This window comes from Camelus bactrianus, chromosome 11 (genome assembly GCF_048773025.1).
Source record: "Camelus bactrianus isolate YW-2024 breed Bactrian camel chromosome 11, ASM4877302v1, whole genome shotgun sequence".
In the NCBI taxonomy this organism is placed as follows: Eukaryota; Metazoa; Chordata; class Mammalia; order Artiodactyla; family Camelidae; genus Camelus; species Camelus bactrianus.
Genome location: NC_133549.1, coordinates 66,450,636 through 66,468,742, shown reverse-complemented (window position 1 = coordinate 66,468,742; position 18,107 = coordinate 66,450,636). Strand labels below are relative to the sequence as shown.

At 49.2% G+C, this 18,107-nt stretch overlaps 1 protein-coding gene across 1 annotated transcript; it reads left to right on the top strand.

The window, feature by feature from the left end:
* The first annotated feature begins 9,014 nt into the window (after window positions 1-9,014).
* On the top strand, window positions 9,015-16,095 carry NODAL (nodal growth differentiation factor). Its single transcript, XM_074373118.1, has 3 exons — window positions 9,015-9,210; window positions 13,560-14,257; window positions 15,858-16,095. Exons 1-3 carry the CDS (start codon window positions 9,015-9,017, stop codon window positions 16,008-16,010), a joined length of 1,047 nt encoding a protein of 348 aa, XP_074229219.1. The 3' UTR covers window positions 16,011-16,095.
* Window positions 16,096-18,107: the final 2,012 nt, after the last annotated feature.

Sequence of the window (18,107 nt, the reverse complement as noted above, 5' to 3'; positions counted from 1 at the left end):
CTCCCATCCTGCTCTCTGAGTTTCCATACTGGACTCCTCAGCAAGGCAAGGCCCTCTTACCAGTGGGGAAGGAACAGGGTTCTGAGGGGTGCAGTCCACACTGAGGACAGAAAAGGGGAGCTGAGGGCTGGGGTGGGAGGGAGGAGGGCAAGAGTGCTAGGAGCCAGGAGTAGGCTGGGAAGGGGTTTGGGCCCGGGTCTCCCTGGGAGGGAAGCCAGTGCAGTGAAGACTGGAGCTCAGGGGGGAGCACGTATGATACCTGGCAACGGTTGGTAGGAGGATGATTGGGGTACAGGGGATGGAGGTGGGAGCCACAAGATATGGTGGGAGTATTGGGGGGGCTTATGGACTTGTAACATTTCAAATCATGAGGACATTATTTCAGCATTGTATGGCCCAGTACCTGTTCTCCAAAGGTGCATTTGTGATAAGTGGGTGAACAGACAGACACAGTGCTGCCCTCACACCAGAGTGGAGGAAAGACCAGAAGAACAGCCTGGGGTCTTAGCCACTTGTCCCCTCTGAATGACAGGATGGAGAATGAAGGTTAGGGTCAAAATAGACCTGGACTCCAATTCCAACTCAACTGCTTAGCACCACCTTGACCCTGGGCAAGTGTTTAAGCAATCCAAGTCTCAGTTTTCTCATCAGTGAAATGGGAATAATTATACCTGTAGAATACAGTGTGAAAGGACCTCCTTAGAGCTGTGCATGAGGCATGTGTCCAAATCACTCAGCACTATGCCCGGCACAATGGTAACAGCTGGCTTCCAACATGTTTTTCCATCTATGAAATGGACACACAATTGGCACAGCTCCCACCTCACCCCCAATTCCCAGGTGTCTAGAGGTTCTGTCAGTAGCTAGAATAAAAGGCCCTGAAAGTGAGTGGTGGGTGAGAATGGATTCAAACTGCTTCCATTGAATTATCTGCTTTGTGAAAACTCCTCCTGCCCCTTTGGGTCTCTGGTTAATCATATTAGCTCTCCGGGGCTTCTCTGCATATCCAGCCAGGTATGTGGCTCTCCCTTCAAGCTGCCTTTGAAGTCTGGGGCTCTTTGATGTGAGTGGGGGATGCAGCAGCATGGGATCCCTCCAGCCCTGAGGTCAAGGGCTAACAGGGTGCAGGGCTTGGGGGATTTGGGGTTATAAGTCCCCCCCACCCCCTACCTTGCCTGAGTTACTCCAACTTTAGGCTTTGGAGTCAGACTGCCTGGGTCTGAATCCCAGCACTGCTATTAATTAAGTGCATGGCCTTGGGCAAGTCACCCAGCTTCTCTGAGCTTCAGACCCCTTATCTGTAGAAAGAAGCCCACAGAGGCATCTATCCTGTGGGTTTGTGGAAAGATGGAAGAGAGAGAAAAAAAGAGAGAGAGAAAGAGAGATGATGCTGTTTTCAACTTCACCTAATAAGACTCTCTGGAAGGGCAAGGACTCCTGGGTCCCACTCCAGGCCTACTGAGCCCATAGACCTATGAAACTTTGGTGTCCCCAAAGTTTAGTGCACTCTTAAGCTTTAGCAGAAGTATATTCTATTAAGTATACTTCTATTTCAGAAGTATAAATGCTATAAACTTACAAAGAACACAAAGTTTAAGTATCTAAGTTTCTTTTATGCTTATTTAAGTTTTATGGACTTTGAATAATTTTATATTTTAAGTTTATTAGATTTACATTCATTTTATAACTGACACACAACAACTGCAAATATTTAAAGCATGCATTTTGGTAAGCTTTGACGCATATATCCAACCACCACTACAATCAAGATAAAGAACATATTTATCACCCCCAAAACTTTCCTTGTGTCCCCTGGTAATTCCTCCCTCTCCCCTCTCCTCCTAGGCAACCACTGATCCACAGTCTGCAACTGATCTGCTTGTCTGCAAACATCGGTTTGCATTTTCTAGAACTGTATGTAATTGGAATCAAACAGCATATACTGTCTTTTGTCTGGCTTCTTTAACTCAGCATCATTATTTTGAAATTTATCGTTGTTGTGTGTATCAATAGTTCATTCTTTTTTATCTTCAAGTAGTATTCCAACATACAGATATACACCAGTATTTGTTTATCAAGTTACCCACTGATGGACATTTGGGTTGTTTTGAATTTTGAATAATAAAATTTTAAGTTTAATGTTTTTTGAAGACAGCAAATGTTTACTGAGACAAAAAATTTAATTAAAAATGTCTTATTAAAAATTCACAAAACTAAATAAATATAAAAGAAATTTAAATAAACTCTCAAAGGATGGTTTTTGTAAGTTTCTATCATTTATACTTTTGAGATTATAAAGCTTAAAAGAGCACTAAAAATATTACACTATGACATTTGGGACTCTCTTTAAAAAAAAATTTTTTTTTAATGGAGGTACTGGAGATTTAACCCAGGACCTTGTGCATGCTAAGCATGCACTCTACCACTGAGATATTACCCCACCCACCCCAGACTCCCTTTATTTTTAATAAGTGACCCAGGGGGATATTACGGTCAAGCAATTTTGGGAGACACTAAGCACATCAGTCTCTTGGCACAGTCAGTGCCTGGCCCACAGTAAGCACTCCCTAAGCACTCTTTCCTCCCACAGTAAGCACTCCCTGAGGTGTTTGTTCTTGGTTGTGATTCTTTTCCCTGTCCTCTACACATAAACACACACACACAGGCACAGAGCCTTCTCCCAGCCCCAGACTCAGCTGGGTCATCAAACTCCAGCTCAACTCCAGTACCAGAGACTCTCTGTGGAAGGGAAATGGGGAGGTGGGAAGCTGGAGGCAGGGGTGGCTGGCTGCACTGTGGGAATCTCCGAGGAGCTGCTGGGGTGGGAGGAGAGGGATCCTCCTGGTGGTCTCTCTGTTTGTTTCCCAGGGCAGGCTGAGCCTTCACCTCCTGACCCTGTGGGAAGCACAAGTCGGGCCTGGGCTCCACGCAGGAGGGGCTGAGGAAGAGAGGCTGACCATGGGAGCTGGAGGGAGCAGGGGATTCAGAGTCAGACAGGCCTGGCCCCTACCAGCTCTACCACCTCGGGCCAGTCCCTCTCTCCCAGGGTGAGACCAGCCCCACCCAGGTCACAAAGCTCCTTCAAGGACCAGGGGAGAGGATGGAGGGGAGAGGGCGGCATGAGCAATGCACAGAGAAGGTGCAATAACTTGAATCATGTTCATCAAGAGCCACAAGAGCCAAGAAGGTGTTCTCCTCCTGGTGTCAAGACATCCACATACCAAAGCAGGTGTCCTGAACTCTTATTGAACACCTACTGTGTACCCCACATGTGCTCAGGAAAGCAAAGTGAAGAACTTAAAACCAGAGGAAGCCAGTGACCTGAGGGGCTCACGTCCTTTTGGTGGCCACTGGATCAAGCAGGGACTCCCCTATCCTCACCTTCTTACTTCTGTGTCCCCCAGTCCAGGGACTGGGTTAAATGTATTCACTCAATAAATATGTACTGAGTACTTGTATCAAGAACTGTGCTAAGCACTGGGGGTTCACTGTACAGACAGGAATCTGGGTGACAGCCCAGTGTTGGGGGAGGGGAACCGACAAAAAATAAACAAACTGTACCAAACCAAACAAGTTAATTCCAACCATAGAAGCGCTGTGGAGGAAATGAGCAGCGTGATGTGCGAGTGCAGCAGGTCAGCTCAAACGGGGTAAATGGGGAAAGACCTCTCTGTGTAAGGGAGGTAATAAATGACTATGTTCGGACATGGTAGTATTAGGTGTGGCTTCTGAAATCAGACTGACTTGGCGGGGGGAGGGTATAGCTCAGTGGTAGAGTACATGCCTAGCATGCACGAGGTCCTGGGTTCAAGCCCCAGCACCTCCATTAAATAAATAGATGAATAAACCTAATTACTTCCCCACAAAAAAGATTAATTAAAAAAATAAATTAAAAAAAAAAAGAATGACTTGAGTTCCATCCCAGCTTCACCATTTGCAAGGCATTCCATCTTGGGCAAGGTGCTTAACCTTTCTGAGCCTCAGTTTCCACACCTGTAAAATGAGAGTAAATATCCAGTCTGCTTCACATGAGTGATAAGAAGGGTAAATTAGACAATTCAAGCACATTATGGTCAACTTATTAAAGAATAGATTATTTCTATCTTCTCCAGCCTGGGCCACGCACCTGCAACCCATGGCTTAGTCTCTGTGGAGAAGGAGAACAGGGTGGGTTGCTCCCATGTCTGCATTTCCAAACTGCTTCCAGAGTGTCCTTCTCTCAACCAACATGCAGCAGGCATCTCAAACTCATTTTTCTTTAGAGCCAGGCACACGGTGCAGTAAGTCACAGAGTGGTGGTGACTGTGGCCCTCTTTAGACAACAGACCCTGCCTAAAGGAAACAGCTCCTAGTCAGCTGAAAGGAACGCTTGGCGTGTTAAAATAAGGGCCTAGAACTTTCACTTCTAAAATGATGAAAACAAATGATTTTGTGCAAAATCTTAAGAATTTTCTACATTGGTGATTTAAATAAAAACCTTTGAAAACATTGTTGGTAGCAGATAAAACACTGCAGATTAGCCAAGGCGGGCTGTAGGCAGCTTTGCAAGCTCCTTTCTCGGAGGCCAGGCCCTTTGCTAAGCACTGCAGAATCCAGAGCGAGCTGGCAGCAGGCTCCTGGTGGGAAACTCCTAGGAGCTCCAGGAACCAGAGCCTGAATGGGGATTGGGGTGGGGACCACGTGAGGAAGGCTTTGTGGCAGAGGAGACCCTTGAGCTGGATTCTGTGGGATAAATAGGTGTGTTTTGTGTGAATAAAGAGGAAGTAAAATCATTCTGGGCAGAGGAAGAACAGCTTTGAACTTTGGGGAAGACTGGGTGTTTCCATGGGGCCAGAGTACACTTGGGGTACAAGGGGATTGTAGGGGAGGGCTGAGGTCTCTATGTCCAGGTCACAGAGAGCCACATGTGCCCAGCAGAGGCACCTCGAAGGTCCCTCTCAGCTCTGGGTGTCAGCCTCCAAGATAAGCAGTGTGGGGTACAGAAAGGGGGACAAGTACTGCAGATGGAAGCCGGAAGCCTATGCTTAGTCCTGCTTCTTCCATTTACGGGATTGCACCCATTCACTGAGGCTGAGGTCGAAGCAAACAACTGGCGGTTATGAACCAGGGGCTGAGGCTTCAGAGAGTCAGGAGTCTGCCTCCAGAGAGCTCACTGTCTGATAGTGGCTACTTACAAGAGCTGACAACTGCTCCATGATGCTCTGCTTAGAAGAGGACTCTGCCAAATTGCTAGGGAGCTAGTGACAGGTTTGTAGAGGAGGTGATGTTTAAGCTGTGTCTGGATAGGTGAGAATGAGTTTACCAGGGGGATAAAGTGGAAACAGCAGGGAGCTGCAGGCAGAAGGAGCATGTGGAAGGCAGAGGTGTGTTGGGAACCTGCTTCAGGAATATGGGACTTCATTCAATCACTTGACAAATCCCTACTGAGTTCCTGTGTGCCAAGAGCTGTGCTGGGCACCGGGAGGAACACGATACAGCAGATGCTCTCCATCTTCAAAATAATCATACTATTTCATTCCTCTGTACCTCAGTTTCCCATCTCTGAAATGTCCTACAGACCTCACAGAACTTCAGTGAGGAGTGAGTAAGATGATGTAGGCTTATGCAGACGAACATATATGTTATGGCATCCAGCCTCAGTCTAGCAAGTAGGAAATGCTCATTAAACATGTGCAGAACTGAAATGCCTTCTTGCCTTGACTTCCTGAGTATCTAGCCCTTGCAGGTAGCCTGCTTTAAACTCCTAGATAAGCAGGTTTGTTCCATGAGTGAATAAACAAATGACCAAATGCTACTTTACACACATTTACTGCTTACAGCATTCCTGTCAAGTTGACACTATTTTTTATCTCCACTTTACAGCTGAGGAAGCAAATGCCTCAAGATGGTTAAGTGACTGATCTCATCGGCCCAGGTAGTGATAGAGAAAGATCAGATTCTGCCTCCTGGTGGCCTGACCTCAGAGTCCCCGCACTTAACCAACAGATCGCTGCTCATGTAGAGGAAGGGTCCAAACATTTGAGAACTTTGAGGGACTTTGCTCCCCACCCTCCAGCCGGGGTGGCCCTGAAAGGTTATCTCCCAGGTCAGGTAATCTGTCGGTCAGTCTGTCTGGGGCAGGGGAAGCAAGAAGGTGTCATTTCCCTCCTGGGAAGAAGACACTTCTGGTCCTTCTTGCAGGAAAGAGATCCTGGATGAACAAATACCTTTTAATAATGAGAAGAATGACTGTGAGCCTCTGTTCTGAAGGGTGCCTCAGCTGGAGGAAGTTCAGTGATGAATGGGCTTTGACAGAGCCGCTCTTGCAGGTCAGAGAGAAGTTCCAGGTCCCCACAAGACTCTGGGCCAATACACATCAGAAATGAGCTCTGTCTGCAGCTCCAGGACCCTGGGAAAGGCAAGACTTTATATGAGAGGTTTTTTTTTTAGTCTTAGTACAAGGCCTATGTCCACTCTCTTATCTACAGGGAAGCGACAGGTCTAAAAGCATGGATTTGGGTAAGGAGCAGAGCTGCCCTTCACATACTGGCTGTTTTCACTTGCAAATGAGTGGCCTTGAGCAAGTTACCTGCTTCCCTCTGAGCCTCTGTTTTCTCATCCCTGAAGTGGGAATGACAATAAAATCAATGCAACGATTACCAGAATGCCTACTGCATTAGGTGCTCAATAAATGTTAGCTATTATTATTATCATTCATTTTAACTGAAATTTTTACTGAGCACCTACTCTGTGCCATATAGTGTGAGGGACACAGGGTAAATAAAGCTTTATCCTTAATTTCAAGAACCTTCTGGTCCAGAATGGGAAGTAGGTCTATGATCTATTTTGTTCCTTCCGCAGTCGTGGCGGATGACTGCTGTGTGCTGCACATCCCCATTTAAATAGGGACTATCTGGCTTTGAGGACACATGGGGATTGGGGAGATCTGGGTTTTGGGGAGGCTGATTCCTGTACCTCTGTCTAACCACAATCTCTCACTGCTTTTTATTTATATGCTCATAACCTGGGTGAGGGTGACTTCTGACTCTGAGGAGGGGGTCTGATACAGAGAGCTGGGGCTGACAATCCCCAGTCTGAAAGTTCCCAGACTGAGGAAGTCAGATGACAACCATGGAGCACCCATAATAATATCCACGTGCAAAAGGCTTTACAAAAACACCAGGTTTTCAGAGCTTGCAAAGCCTTTTAGCACTCATTTAATTTAATCTGCATGGAAGGAGGTATCTCCAGTCGGGGTTTACAATGAGAAAACCCAGTGCAGAGAGGTGGGTTCCAAACTGCAACTAGACCCTAGCCCACCCAGGTTCTCCAAGTTGTCTGATAAGAATCATGGGGATGAGGATGCTTCGTCAAATATGTAGATTACCAAGCTCTCTCTCCAAGTTCTGATTCTGAAGGCCTGGAGTGGGGACTCAGGAATCAGCAATTTTACACGCACCCCAGTTGATCCTATGTTTAGACAAGTCTGGACACAGTGCCATTCACTGATTAATTCACTCAGCTAAGATTCTTTGGGTCCCAACCATGAAACGTACTGTAGGGAGAGCACGATGAGCAAGACAGTCCCCAGCTTTAAAAGTAACTAAGTCGGCTGGTTGAGCAGATCGTCCCGGTCCCCTGGTCAGCACAGATCTACAACCCACGTCTCTCCCAGGTGAGGTCCCTTTCTGCTGGCTGGGCTGGCTTCCACCCGGACATAGGTTTGGATCTCCTGGCTGAGCCTGCTGGGCCTCCTTCCACCGTCTAACAGCTGCTCAGGGCTGAGCTTGTGGTTCTCTGGAGCTGGAGACATCCTGTGAAAGAAGACTAGGTGTGCCTGGCACATGGTGTTTCAGTAAATGCTGGCCAGCTGCTACTGTGCTTGTTAAGGCTAGGGAAGGACAAGAGAGGGGGTGGGGTGGGTGGGGGTAGAAAGAGCCCTCTTGTGTTGCAGAAAACTGTTGGGGCTTGACAAGGGGGCAGGGATTTACATTTCTTTAAAGGTAATTCCAGCTTTGACCTGACTTTGCACCTGAAGGGAGTCCAAATTAGGATCACTCCTATGTAGGTGAGGAAAGCAGGGCCCAGAGAGAGGACAGTGAGAGGTCCTGAGCTGAAACCCAGGTCTCCAGGGCAACTGCCAGGGCAAGCAGGGACTGCAGGACATGGACAACACGGGCAACACCTTCCTCCTGAAATCCCGGGGATGATGTGCACCTGTGAAGGAAGACACTGATGCCACCAAATGCGCGCTACTCGTGAGAGGACCACCAGACTCTGGGCTCCACCTTCTCCAGTGGAGAAGTCCATCCTCCATCCCTGTCACTCACGCCTTCAGTCTTCTCCAGGAGAGCCCTTCGATATATGAAGCAGGTCCTTGTGGACCTTCCTCTGGCGCTCACCCTCTTTGTTATGGCAACTCACAGTACTTTTTCCGAGACCGGCCCTCCAGACAGGCGCTGTCAGATAAGGTTAGGGGTGCTCCCAGAGGCCATCTGGATAGTGTCCTGAAAGGCTGCACAGGGCGAGGCTGGGCTGAAGCATCCCAGGCCCGTGTGGGGCTGCACCCTGCCTGAGAGCCACAAGGATCCACAGCCTCCATTGCCTACCTGCTTCTGGTTGAACCACATCCATCTGGAACCTGGAGGAAGCGTAAAGGGGCAGGGATCCCAGGAGGGGCAGAGGGAGGAAGCCATAATGCTCACCTAGGAGTTTGCTGGCGACAAGCCTGCTGTGTCTCAGAAACAAAAGCCTTTCGTACTTGGAGTAGCAGAGTGCCAGCGTGCGCAGACCGGGCAAACTAGACGATCCCCGGACCTAACAACTCCTCCAGCTTGGCGGGTCCCCTCCCTACCAGGCTCTGGTCTCACCCGGCCCCAGCAGGTGGCCCCTGGGGGGGGTCACCCCTGGGGACGGAGAGGGGTAGTTATGAGATGTTAAAGCTTCCCCGTGGGAGGGAGGACGGGGGCGGGGCGGCTGCGAAGGCTCAGGATATAAGGGGGTGGAGGCGCCGCTTCAGGCCCAGCTAGCGCACCATGCACGCCCACCGCCTGCCGCTGTTCCTCCTGTACGCCTGGAGGGCTCTCCTCCAGGCAGGTGCCACGACGGTGGCCCCAGTGCCCCTACGCACGTTGGGGCAGCCCTCGTCGCCGTCCCCTCTCGCATATATGCTGAGCCTGTACCGCGAGCCGCAGCCCCGGGCGGACATCATCCGCAGCCTGCAGGCTCAAGGTAGGCTGCCCCGCCCCGCCAGGCATCCAGGGGCGCCTTGGGCGCTCCGGCCCCTGGACTCCGCAAGGGCGCCGGCGCGGCGGGGGCTGCGGCTCAGTGCCGGGGACGCCGCCGTTGAGGACGTAGCCGCGCGCTTCAAGGGCACGTCGAGGGGCTGGGTCTGCGGGTATCTTGGTCTGCATTAGCTCGGGGCGCAGTGTTGGTGGGTGGAGGGGGTTCTGTCGTCCCGGGTGTGTGCTGGACCTAGACCTTTGCGTTCGGGTCTTGTTTAGGGTGAGTAGAGCGCAGGATTATAGGGTGGAAGCCTGATTATGCCGCTTCTTTATCTGTGAGGTTTTGTTAAACTACTGTTAATATCCGGGCGCCTCGGTTTGCGCATCTGTAGCATGGGGATAGTAGTACCTCCCTTATAAAACTGGCGAGCTAGGGACAAGGCACATAAAACGCTCAGCACAAAACCAGGCACAGTAATATTATCGCTACAATTACAATTATTTTGTCGGTTTAATTTTTTCTTTTCGCTAGTGAGGGTGAATGGACCCAGGGTCTGGCTTTGGGAGTGTCTCAGGCTGAGAGTGAGCTTCAAAACCGCGTATCAAGCATGCAACATCGGGAATTAAGGTTCAGAGATCCGGGATTAGAGATGGGGTGCCCCGAAAACGAGAATGAGACAGGCTTGGGTCATCGATCCCAGGCTGAGGAAATGTCAGTGTCCTGGGTGACACTGCGTCGGGGCCTGGATTTGGAGAGAGTGGGGTCACTCCCATCGTGACCTTGAAAAGATCGCCTATGAGGATGGGACAGGGCGTTCTGGGGACCAGGTCCTGGGGACCGGGCGCAGGTAGATGTTGAGAAGTGGGAGCCCTTCTCATGGGGCTCCTCTGCCCCGCACAATCCACATCCTGACGTCCGGCGTAGCCCCTGCTTCCCTGCGCCTCCTTCTGCCTACCAGGGCCAGACGGCCCTCCCCGGGGCTCGGGCGAAATACACATTCCATAATCTGATTTGACTGCCCACCCGCCAGCCCCTTGTGATCTGGGGGTGGGGGCTCCTGGCTCCCTGGCCTGCCGCGTCTGGGGTCACAGGGCCAGTGACCCTCTCAGGAACGGTCATCTGGGGACTAGCTAGACTAGGGACACGGGGTGGGGGCTGGGGGGAGGGCGGAGCAATTTGAAATTTGCTGGAGAGCTCGGCCGTCCGCCAAAAACCAGAAGGTTGGGGGTGGGGTCTAGCTGGCTGAGCAAAGAGGGGGAGGCGCATTTTTTCCAGTTCACTCCCTCCTTCTGGAGAGTTCCAGAAGGTTTGTGGCGATTCAACAGTCTCTGGGAGTCTGGAAAACTGAATTCTGGTTCCTCAAACCCTACTTTCCGATGAATTCCCCGTGTATCCTAGCGTGTCAGTTGATGTCTCTAAAATTCTCTTGTAAAATAAAGGGCCTGGCTTTCTGCCTCATTTGTGTGTGTGGCATAATACACACAAAAAGGGTGAAATGGCAGATTTTGTTATGTGCACAGTGACATTAAGTACATTCATATTGTTTGTTTTGTGTGTAGTGGTAATTAGTTTTACTTATTTATTTTTAGAGACAGTACTGGAGATTGAACCCAGGACCCTGTGCATGCTGGGCATGCTCTCTACTACTTGAGCTATACCTTATCCCTACGCACATTAACACTGTAATTTGGCTTGTTTTTTTTTTTAAAGCAGAAAGAGCAGGCCTGGAGGGAGACTGATGGAGAAGGGATGTTCTAAACCAGCTCCTTTCCCTCTTGGGTTGCTTTGTAAGCTGGACAGGATAAGGAGAAATGAGTACTGGGAGTCTAACCAAATTAGGTGTCCATCTGTGTCACTGTTTAACCATCTTCACCTTCAACCTTCAGTTTTGTCATCTTCAAAACGGTGTTAATAGTGAGGAGGATTTAAAGAGACAGTGCTTGTAAAACACTTGGCATGAGGGAAGCAGTTAAAGGTAATTACCCTTATAATTTATAATAATGTAGGGTGGGAACACAGTGTCATGCCCACCCTCCTTTTCTACATAGCCCCTAATGCTAACTCAACACCCTTTGATGGGAAAGGAACCCAAGGTCACAAGCCCCACCACTTCCTCCTTTAAAATTGGAAATGGGTCAAGATTTCACTGGGACCCGTGTGGTCAAGTCTGCATTCAATGCATGGATGGGTTTTGGAGTGTCCATAAACCCCTTCCTTCTAACCACCCCCAAATCACATTTATTGTGTAAGGAGAATATGAAGTTTTTTCTGGGGAGAGCATTCTTAGCTTTTATCAGGCATCAGTGACCCTCAAAGATTAGATCCCCTCCCCTTATTCTAAGATGAACCAGAGCCGGATCTAAGAGTACTTGTCAGCACTGTGTCCCAGGGAGCCCTTGGCTGCAGAAGCGGTTGTAGGGTCACAGACTCTTCCAGCAGGAAGTAGCAACCCCTCCTCCCTGCCCCTCCATACACACTGCCCCTGCATACACACTGCCATGCTGGTGACAGATGACCTTATTCCTCTGTCCAGGTCCTCACTGCCTAGACATCTTCATTTCTGACTTGGATCTGGGTAATAATAAGGAGGCAGTCGATGATGGCTAACATTTATTGCACTTTAGTGGCTGTGCTGGGCAAAGCACTTCACACTCATTATTTCAGTAGATTACAGTATCCCTGCGAGGTGGATATTGGGGCCATCTCCCTCCTACCAACAGGGAAACTAAGGCCCAGAAAAGGCTTGCTGCCGTGTTAAACAGCAAATGGCAGAATTTGATCCATTATAGGAGACACCAGGCCCCTGCTCTTAACCACTGAGCTGGAATGCTTTCCGTAAGAGGCCATTTGTGGATACTTGAGATAATATATTTTAACTCCTGGTGTAGGTAGGCAGGAGTTGCTACATGTCCCACTTAATCCCCAGGTGGCCAGGTGGTTCTGCAATGGTTAGTGGGTAATGGCAGCCTCCACCCAACACCTCTGGGGGAGTTGCTAGTCAGTGGCCGGTTATTGCCCCCTGCAGGTGCTAACGAGGAGGGAAGTGGAAATTAACTGAAAAAGAGCATCTAGAGATGGGCAGGGGAAAGCTATCAGAAGGTTGAAGCTGGGAATTACCCCTTTCTAATTAATGTAGGCTGGACTTCCCAGAGAAATTCACTTACTATCTTACAGAAGATGTTCTATGAGACAATTAAAAAATAAACTGTTATGTGGTCTCCCCAGAGTGGACCTAATTCGGAGATTGTCATTACCTTCAGGAGTGATTCACGAAAGGGTTACTGTTTTTATTTCTAATGAATAACTTCTACCTTTTATTTAGCAATAGACCTTCAAACATCTTTATTTCCCTGGGCCCTTGTGATAATGCAGGGAAGGGTAGGGCATTACCACTTCCATTACAAAGAAGAAACTGGGCTTGAAAAAAATTACAGATCATTTTTAGGTGACCCCCAAATCCACAAATACGTGCCATCTTCAGACATCAGACCAAATTAGTCCAGGACTAAAATAAATGGAATGTACTTCTCCATTCCTTTTCATCCAGTTTGGGTTTCATTGTGTTTGGTGTGTGATTGCTGTCTGCCCCAGGCGTGTGGATGACCTGGGGTTGGAGGGGTGAGCACACTGCAGGCAGGTAGGAGAGACCACTGGGTGGGAAAGTGCGAGCTCAGTGCACAGTCAAGCTTAGAATGTCTTTAGAAACCTATTTGTAAATCTGCCAAGAACTCTTCAAGTGTCTCCCTCAGTCTTTAGGAATTGGTTGGGAAAAGGGTGGCCAGTCTTTGGCTTCTATTGCCTGTGCCTTCCTGGGAGCTCTTACCCTTTCCATGATCTGCGTATCAACCTCATTGTGCCTATGAAACAGGCCACCCTTTCCAATGAGAAGACAGAGCCTGGAAAGATGACTTGCTCCAGGGCCACAGGGTCGGTGGAAGCACAGAGTTTTGGTCAGAAAGCGTGGGGTTTGGCCTTAGACTGCATGTGTGAGAGGAGAGAGTTTCTACAACTCATCCAACTCATCCAATTTTTACCAATTGTTCTCTGGGGTGTCTTGAGTAGGGGGCGGCAGAACAGTGATTTGGGGGTTGGGCTTTGCATTTGGGCTTATTTTTGGTTTTGCCTCCTTCCAAGAATGACACCTTGGGCAGGTAATTTAACCTTTGAGCCTCAATTTTCCTCATCTGTAAAATGGGTTTGATAACTTTCCCAGCTCATAGGGTTGGAGTGAGGGTTAAGAGAGATGATTCATACAAGGTAAGGGCTCAGTCATGAGCTATGATTGTTGCTACACTGACTGAGGCTGCAGGAGGCCCTCACTCAGCCTGCTTTCTTCCTGTTTTTTTCCTACCCAGATGTGGATGTGGATGGGCAGAACTGGACCTTTGCTTTTGACTTCTCCTTCCTGGGCCAAGAAGAGGATCTGGCGTGGGCTGAGCTCCGGCTACAGCTGTCCAGCCGTGTGGCCCTTCCTCCTGATGTCCCACTGTCCATTCAGATTTTCCACCAGCCGAAGCTGGACGAGGATCAGGACCCACCCGACTGCCTGGAACGTCTTCAAATGGACCTATTCACTGTTACTCTGTCCCAGATTACCTTTTCCTCAGGCAGCATGGTCCTGGAAGTGACCAGGCCACTCTCCAAGTGGCTGAAGCACCCTAGGGAGCTGGGGGAGCAGATGTCCAGTTTGGCTGGGGAGTGTTGGCGGCGGCCTTCCACACCACCTGTCACCGACGTGGTCCTCATGCTCTACTCCAACCTCTCCCCAGAGCAGAGGCGGCTGGGGGGCTCCACCCTGCTGTGGGAAGCTCAGAGCTCCTGGCGGGTCCAGGAGGGACAGCTTTTCCAGGAGAGGGGCGGGAGGCACCGTCGATATCACTTGCAGGACAGAAGCCAACTGTGTCGGAAGGTCAAGTTCCAGGTGGACTTCAATCTGATTGGTTGGGGCTCCTGGATCATCTACCCCAAGCAGTACAATGCTTATCGCTGCGAGGGCGAGTGTCCTAACCCCGTAGGGGAGGAGTTCCATCCGACCAACCACGCATACATCCAGGTGTGATGCCAGGGCCTGGGGAGGCGGTAGGCTGTCGGGGAGAAGTGGCCTTGCCACCAGATCAGGGGGACAGGACCCCAGCTTTGCTGTTAAATTACTGTGTTCACATGCACGGTTATTCAAGCACCTACAATGTGCCAAGTCCTTGCTAGGCTTTAAGGATGTGGAGCTGATCAGTGATAACATCCTCAGAGAGTCTAGGTGGAGTCATGCCCTGTCAGGTAGCCTTGAGGGACTTTTTCTTCCTTTCATAAAATTACAGGTGGAGCACGTAGACTAGAGGGTCTCAGCTCCTCCTCAGTGCTGATATTCTAGGAAAGGAAGTTCAGAATCTGGAGTTTGGGGACAGAAAAGCCTATGTTTGATTCTTACTCATTAGCTGTGTGATACTGATCAAGTTGCTTACTGTCTCTGAGCTTCAGTTTTCCCACCTGTAAAATGGAGATGGCAATGTCCTATTTTATAGGGCTGATGTAGGGTTGCATGAGTTTGATATGCAAACTGCATATGTCATAGTTAGCAGATAACAGGCATGATGTTGTGTTATTATTACTAGAAGTCTAGAATTCATTGATGCAATGGGGGCCATGTTTATGAGGCAAAGTAAAGATACTACTGCTCCAGCCACTGTAGTTTTGCTGCTTAAAAACAGGAGTTGGACCCCCCATTTTGCAGGAGTAGTTAAAGCCAGAGGCTACCACTAGGTGCCACTAATCAGCCTATGGTCTAGAAAGGTGGTGGAGGGGGAGGAATGGTAGAATGAGATGAAGAAAGCCAAGAATAGCGCCTAATATGGTGGTCCTGCCCTGCTCTCAAAGGTCATATGGGACCAAAGTGTTTTTATTTGACTCCATGAAGCCTAGAGAATCTCTTGGACCTGTAGTACATCCTCCATGCCAAGCCTCAGGCGGGATTCAGAGGCTCTAGAGAACATTGGAGCTGAGCACATGTGAGGGAGGCAGTGGTGGGAACCAGCGTCCTAGAGGACCCCCTCCTGGGCACAGGCCCTCCTGAGCCTCCCCCAGACCCCACTTCGCTGCTGCAGCCTACCTGTAGTATAACCACAGGGAACTACAGAGACCCAGCAGTCCCAGTCACCAGAACTGACACTGATCTGAAAAGCCACCACTGGACCACAGGGACAGGCCCAGTTCCAGAATGCCAAGGGCTTGTTACCTTTTCTCCTGTTGACTCTGTTTGCCTTTCTCTGGGCAACAAAGCAAATCCCACAAGAATTTTCACATGACTCTCTTCTGCTTCGTATTTCTGGAACTAAACCAGGAGTTTCTTGGAATGTTTTTAAAGCTGGTATTCACTCTAGACTAGAATAGGAGAACACATAAATTAGCTACTGCTCTACCCATATACAGCTTTTAGAATCTTCTGTTTAAAGACTGTTTAAAAAAAAAAAGTTATTTTAGATGTGAGAGTTGATGATGTATTGGCATTCTGACTCCTCTACGAAAAGAATTTTCTTCTACTTTTGCACCCAGAAACTAATTTTAACTCTCTGTAACTTTCTCCCCCTTTACCCAGAAATGACACTGTTCTGACCTGACCACTGGGATGTGAACTGACTCTCATCTCCTCCCTTTCACAGAGTCTGCTGAAACGGTACCAACCCTACAGGGTACCTTCCACCTGCTGTGCCCCAGTGAAGACCAGGCCCTTGAGTATGCTGTACATGGACAATGGTAGAGTCCTTCTAGACCATCATAAAGACATGATCGTGGAAGAATGTGGGTGCCTGTGAGGAGCTCCTGCAGGTGTGCTGGATTTGCCCATACCCTGGAAGGCTGGGAAGCTCCTGGAAGACATGATAGCCATCTAATGCTATGAGGAGAAACAAAGAGGGGGAAAAGTTGCTCTGTCCATCAGATCTAAGGAGGAAGGGCTGCTGCCATGAGCATAAAGGCTCTGTGGAGTCTGGCTGAGCACAGAGGAGAGGGAGGAGGAAAACTGTGAAGCAGGCTTGCTGGGTTTTCTCTTTGCTGAACAGACAGTGGTGTGCGAAAGCACCAGTCAGTGCAAGAGTCCATTAGCTGACTGTTTTCAACATGTGAAGCCCTGGAAATTGTATGCAGGAGTTGGAGCATATGTGCATTTATTGGTGAGGTGGGACAAGGTTGTCTGTAACTTCTGTGTATTTCAGAAGTGGCCTTTAACATAAACCACCCCTCCACCCCCAGCAAGATTAAGTATCACTACGTGAAATTAAAAACAGTTGGCTCTGGTTGCCTCAGGCTGAGTAGGGGAGCTCCTGCAACTTTCTGGCTGGCCTGTAGCAATCTTGTCCAGAGGCTCTCTGGAGTGGATCTCTGCTAATGAGTTGTACAAACAATACAGCCATTGTATAGTCCTCCTAGGCCAGCTGGTGCCTTTGAAGGGCGAGGCAGGAACTCATCCAAGAGAACTGGCCACAATGGACTACAGAACCTGGAGCCCAAGGGCATCTCCAAGTCAGTCTGCTTTGGCAGACACCATCCGAGTCTATTAAAGTTGGTGACAGTTCACCTCAATCTGTCAATGCGTGCTATTAATGAGGCCCCTGAGCTTCCTATCCATAGGGGTGAAGGCCCTGCCCCGGATGGTAGGAGAATCGGGCTATAGTCTCAGCTCAGCCACTGAGCTGTGTGACCTCAGATGAGTAATTCACTGCTCAGCCTTGTCTTGTGAAATGAAAGCAGGTGGATCCTAATGCATTTCTGTTAAATGCTCTTTGATAGGCTCAGAAGAGCCATGAGCTTTCAGCCACAGACTGTCTTCTGGGCTTATCCCCATCTCCAAGTCTCATGAAACCTGCTCAGCTGAGGCCCTGCCATATCCCCTTTATCTAACCTTTATCAGCTCTTTTGTTGCTCAGGGTTAATTTCAGGTTCCACATAATAGCACAGCAAAAGGAACCCAGGCTTTCTTGTAGGAAGTTCTACCACCAAAACACCTGAGCACACATCTCCGCCTTCTGGATGAAAAAGCCCCAAAGGCATCGGTTTTGCTTTTCTCTTACCAGCTGGCCTCACTGAGCACTGCCAAAACAGGGGCGGTATTTTTTTGGTTTGGCAGGGTGAGGGGGCCATTTAATTGGGAATGTCAGTCCACAGTGAACCTACCCTGCTTTCCTAGGAAGCCCGCCAACTAATGTTCTAACCTTAGGAAAATGATTCCAGTCGTGCGGGAACACTTGTTGAGTTTAGAGGTGACTCAGACTTGACTTGGTTGAGTCAAGGTAGTAATCCTGGCCCAGGCAGGGGTTGGCTAGGCTACAGCCAGGCCTGGGCTTGAGAAACCTCAATGTCCTGATCTAGTGCTCATTCCCTGAAGTGGAGATAACCTGCCCTCACAATTCAGAATCACAATAGGATCCTGCTTTTGACTCTGCTTAGAGAACAGTTGAGTTGGGGAGGCCTTGTGAGATCAGCTTTTGTCCCATCCTTTCCTAAATGAGACCCCAGTGAGGCCTACTGGCCTGACCCCACAGCTAGGAGTGGCAGGGCCAAGAGCCGAGCTCTGGACTACAGAGCCCTAGGGGCACCATCCTTAATAGCCTCTGGGGGTTTTTACTCCCTTAGCTTTGGGTCATTTGAATCCCAATTCCACTACCAAACTGAAGTTCTTGGGAGTAAAAATCCCATCCCAGGGCTTTAGAGCATCCTCTTTACTAACTGGGTGCCCAACTTGTCCCTCTGTGGCTGGGGCCAGGAAAGCGAAAGGTCAAGCTATTTGTGGCTACAGTTGTGGGAGTGTTTACAGTTAGCAGCTCTAGTGACTCAGAGAACAAACCCCACTGATGACAGGACGTTGCCTCTTATCAAGCAGAAGACACAGGCACAAAGGAGTGAAAGGACATTTT

Excerpts from the sequence above, each read along its gene's own strand:
- NODAL (XM_074373118.1), top strand. The coding sequence starts at position 9,015 with ATGCACGCCCACCGCCTGCCGCTGTTCCTCCTGTACGCCTGGAGGGCT. Across the intron at positions 9,211-13,559 it reads CCGCAGCCTGCAGGCTCAAG|ATGTGGATGTGGATGGGCAG; the intron begins GTAGGCTGCCCC and ends TTTCCTACCCAG. Across the intron at positions 14,258-15,857 it reads CCAACCACGCATACATCCAG|AGTCTGCTGAAACGGTACCA; the intron begins GTGTGATGCCAG and ends TCCCTTTCACAG.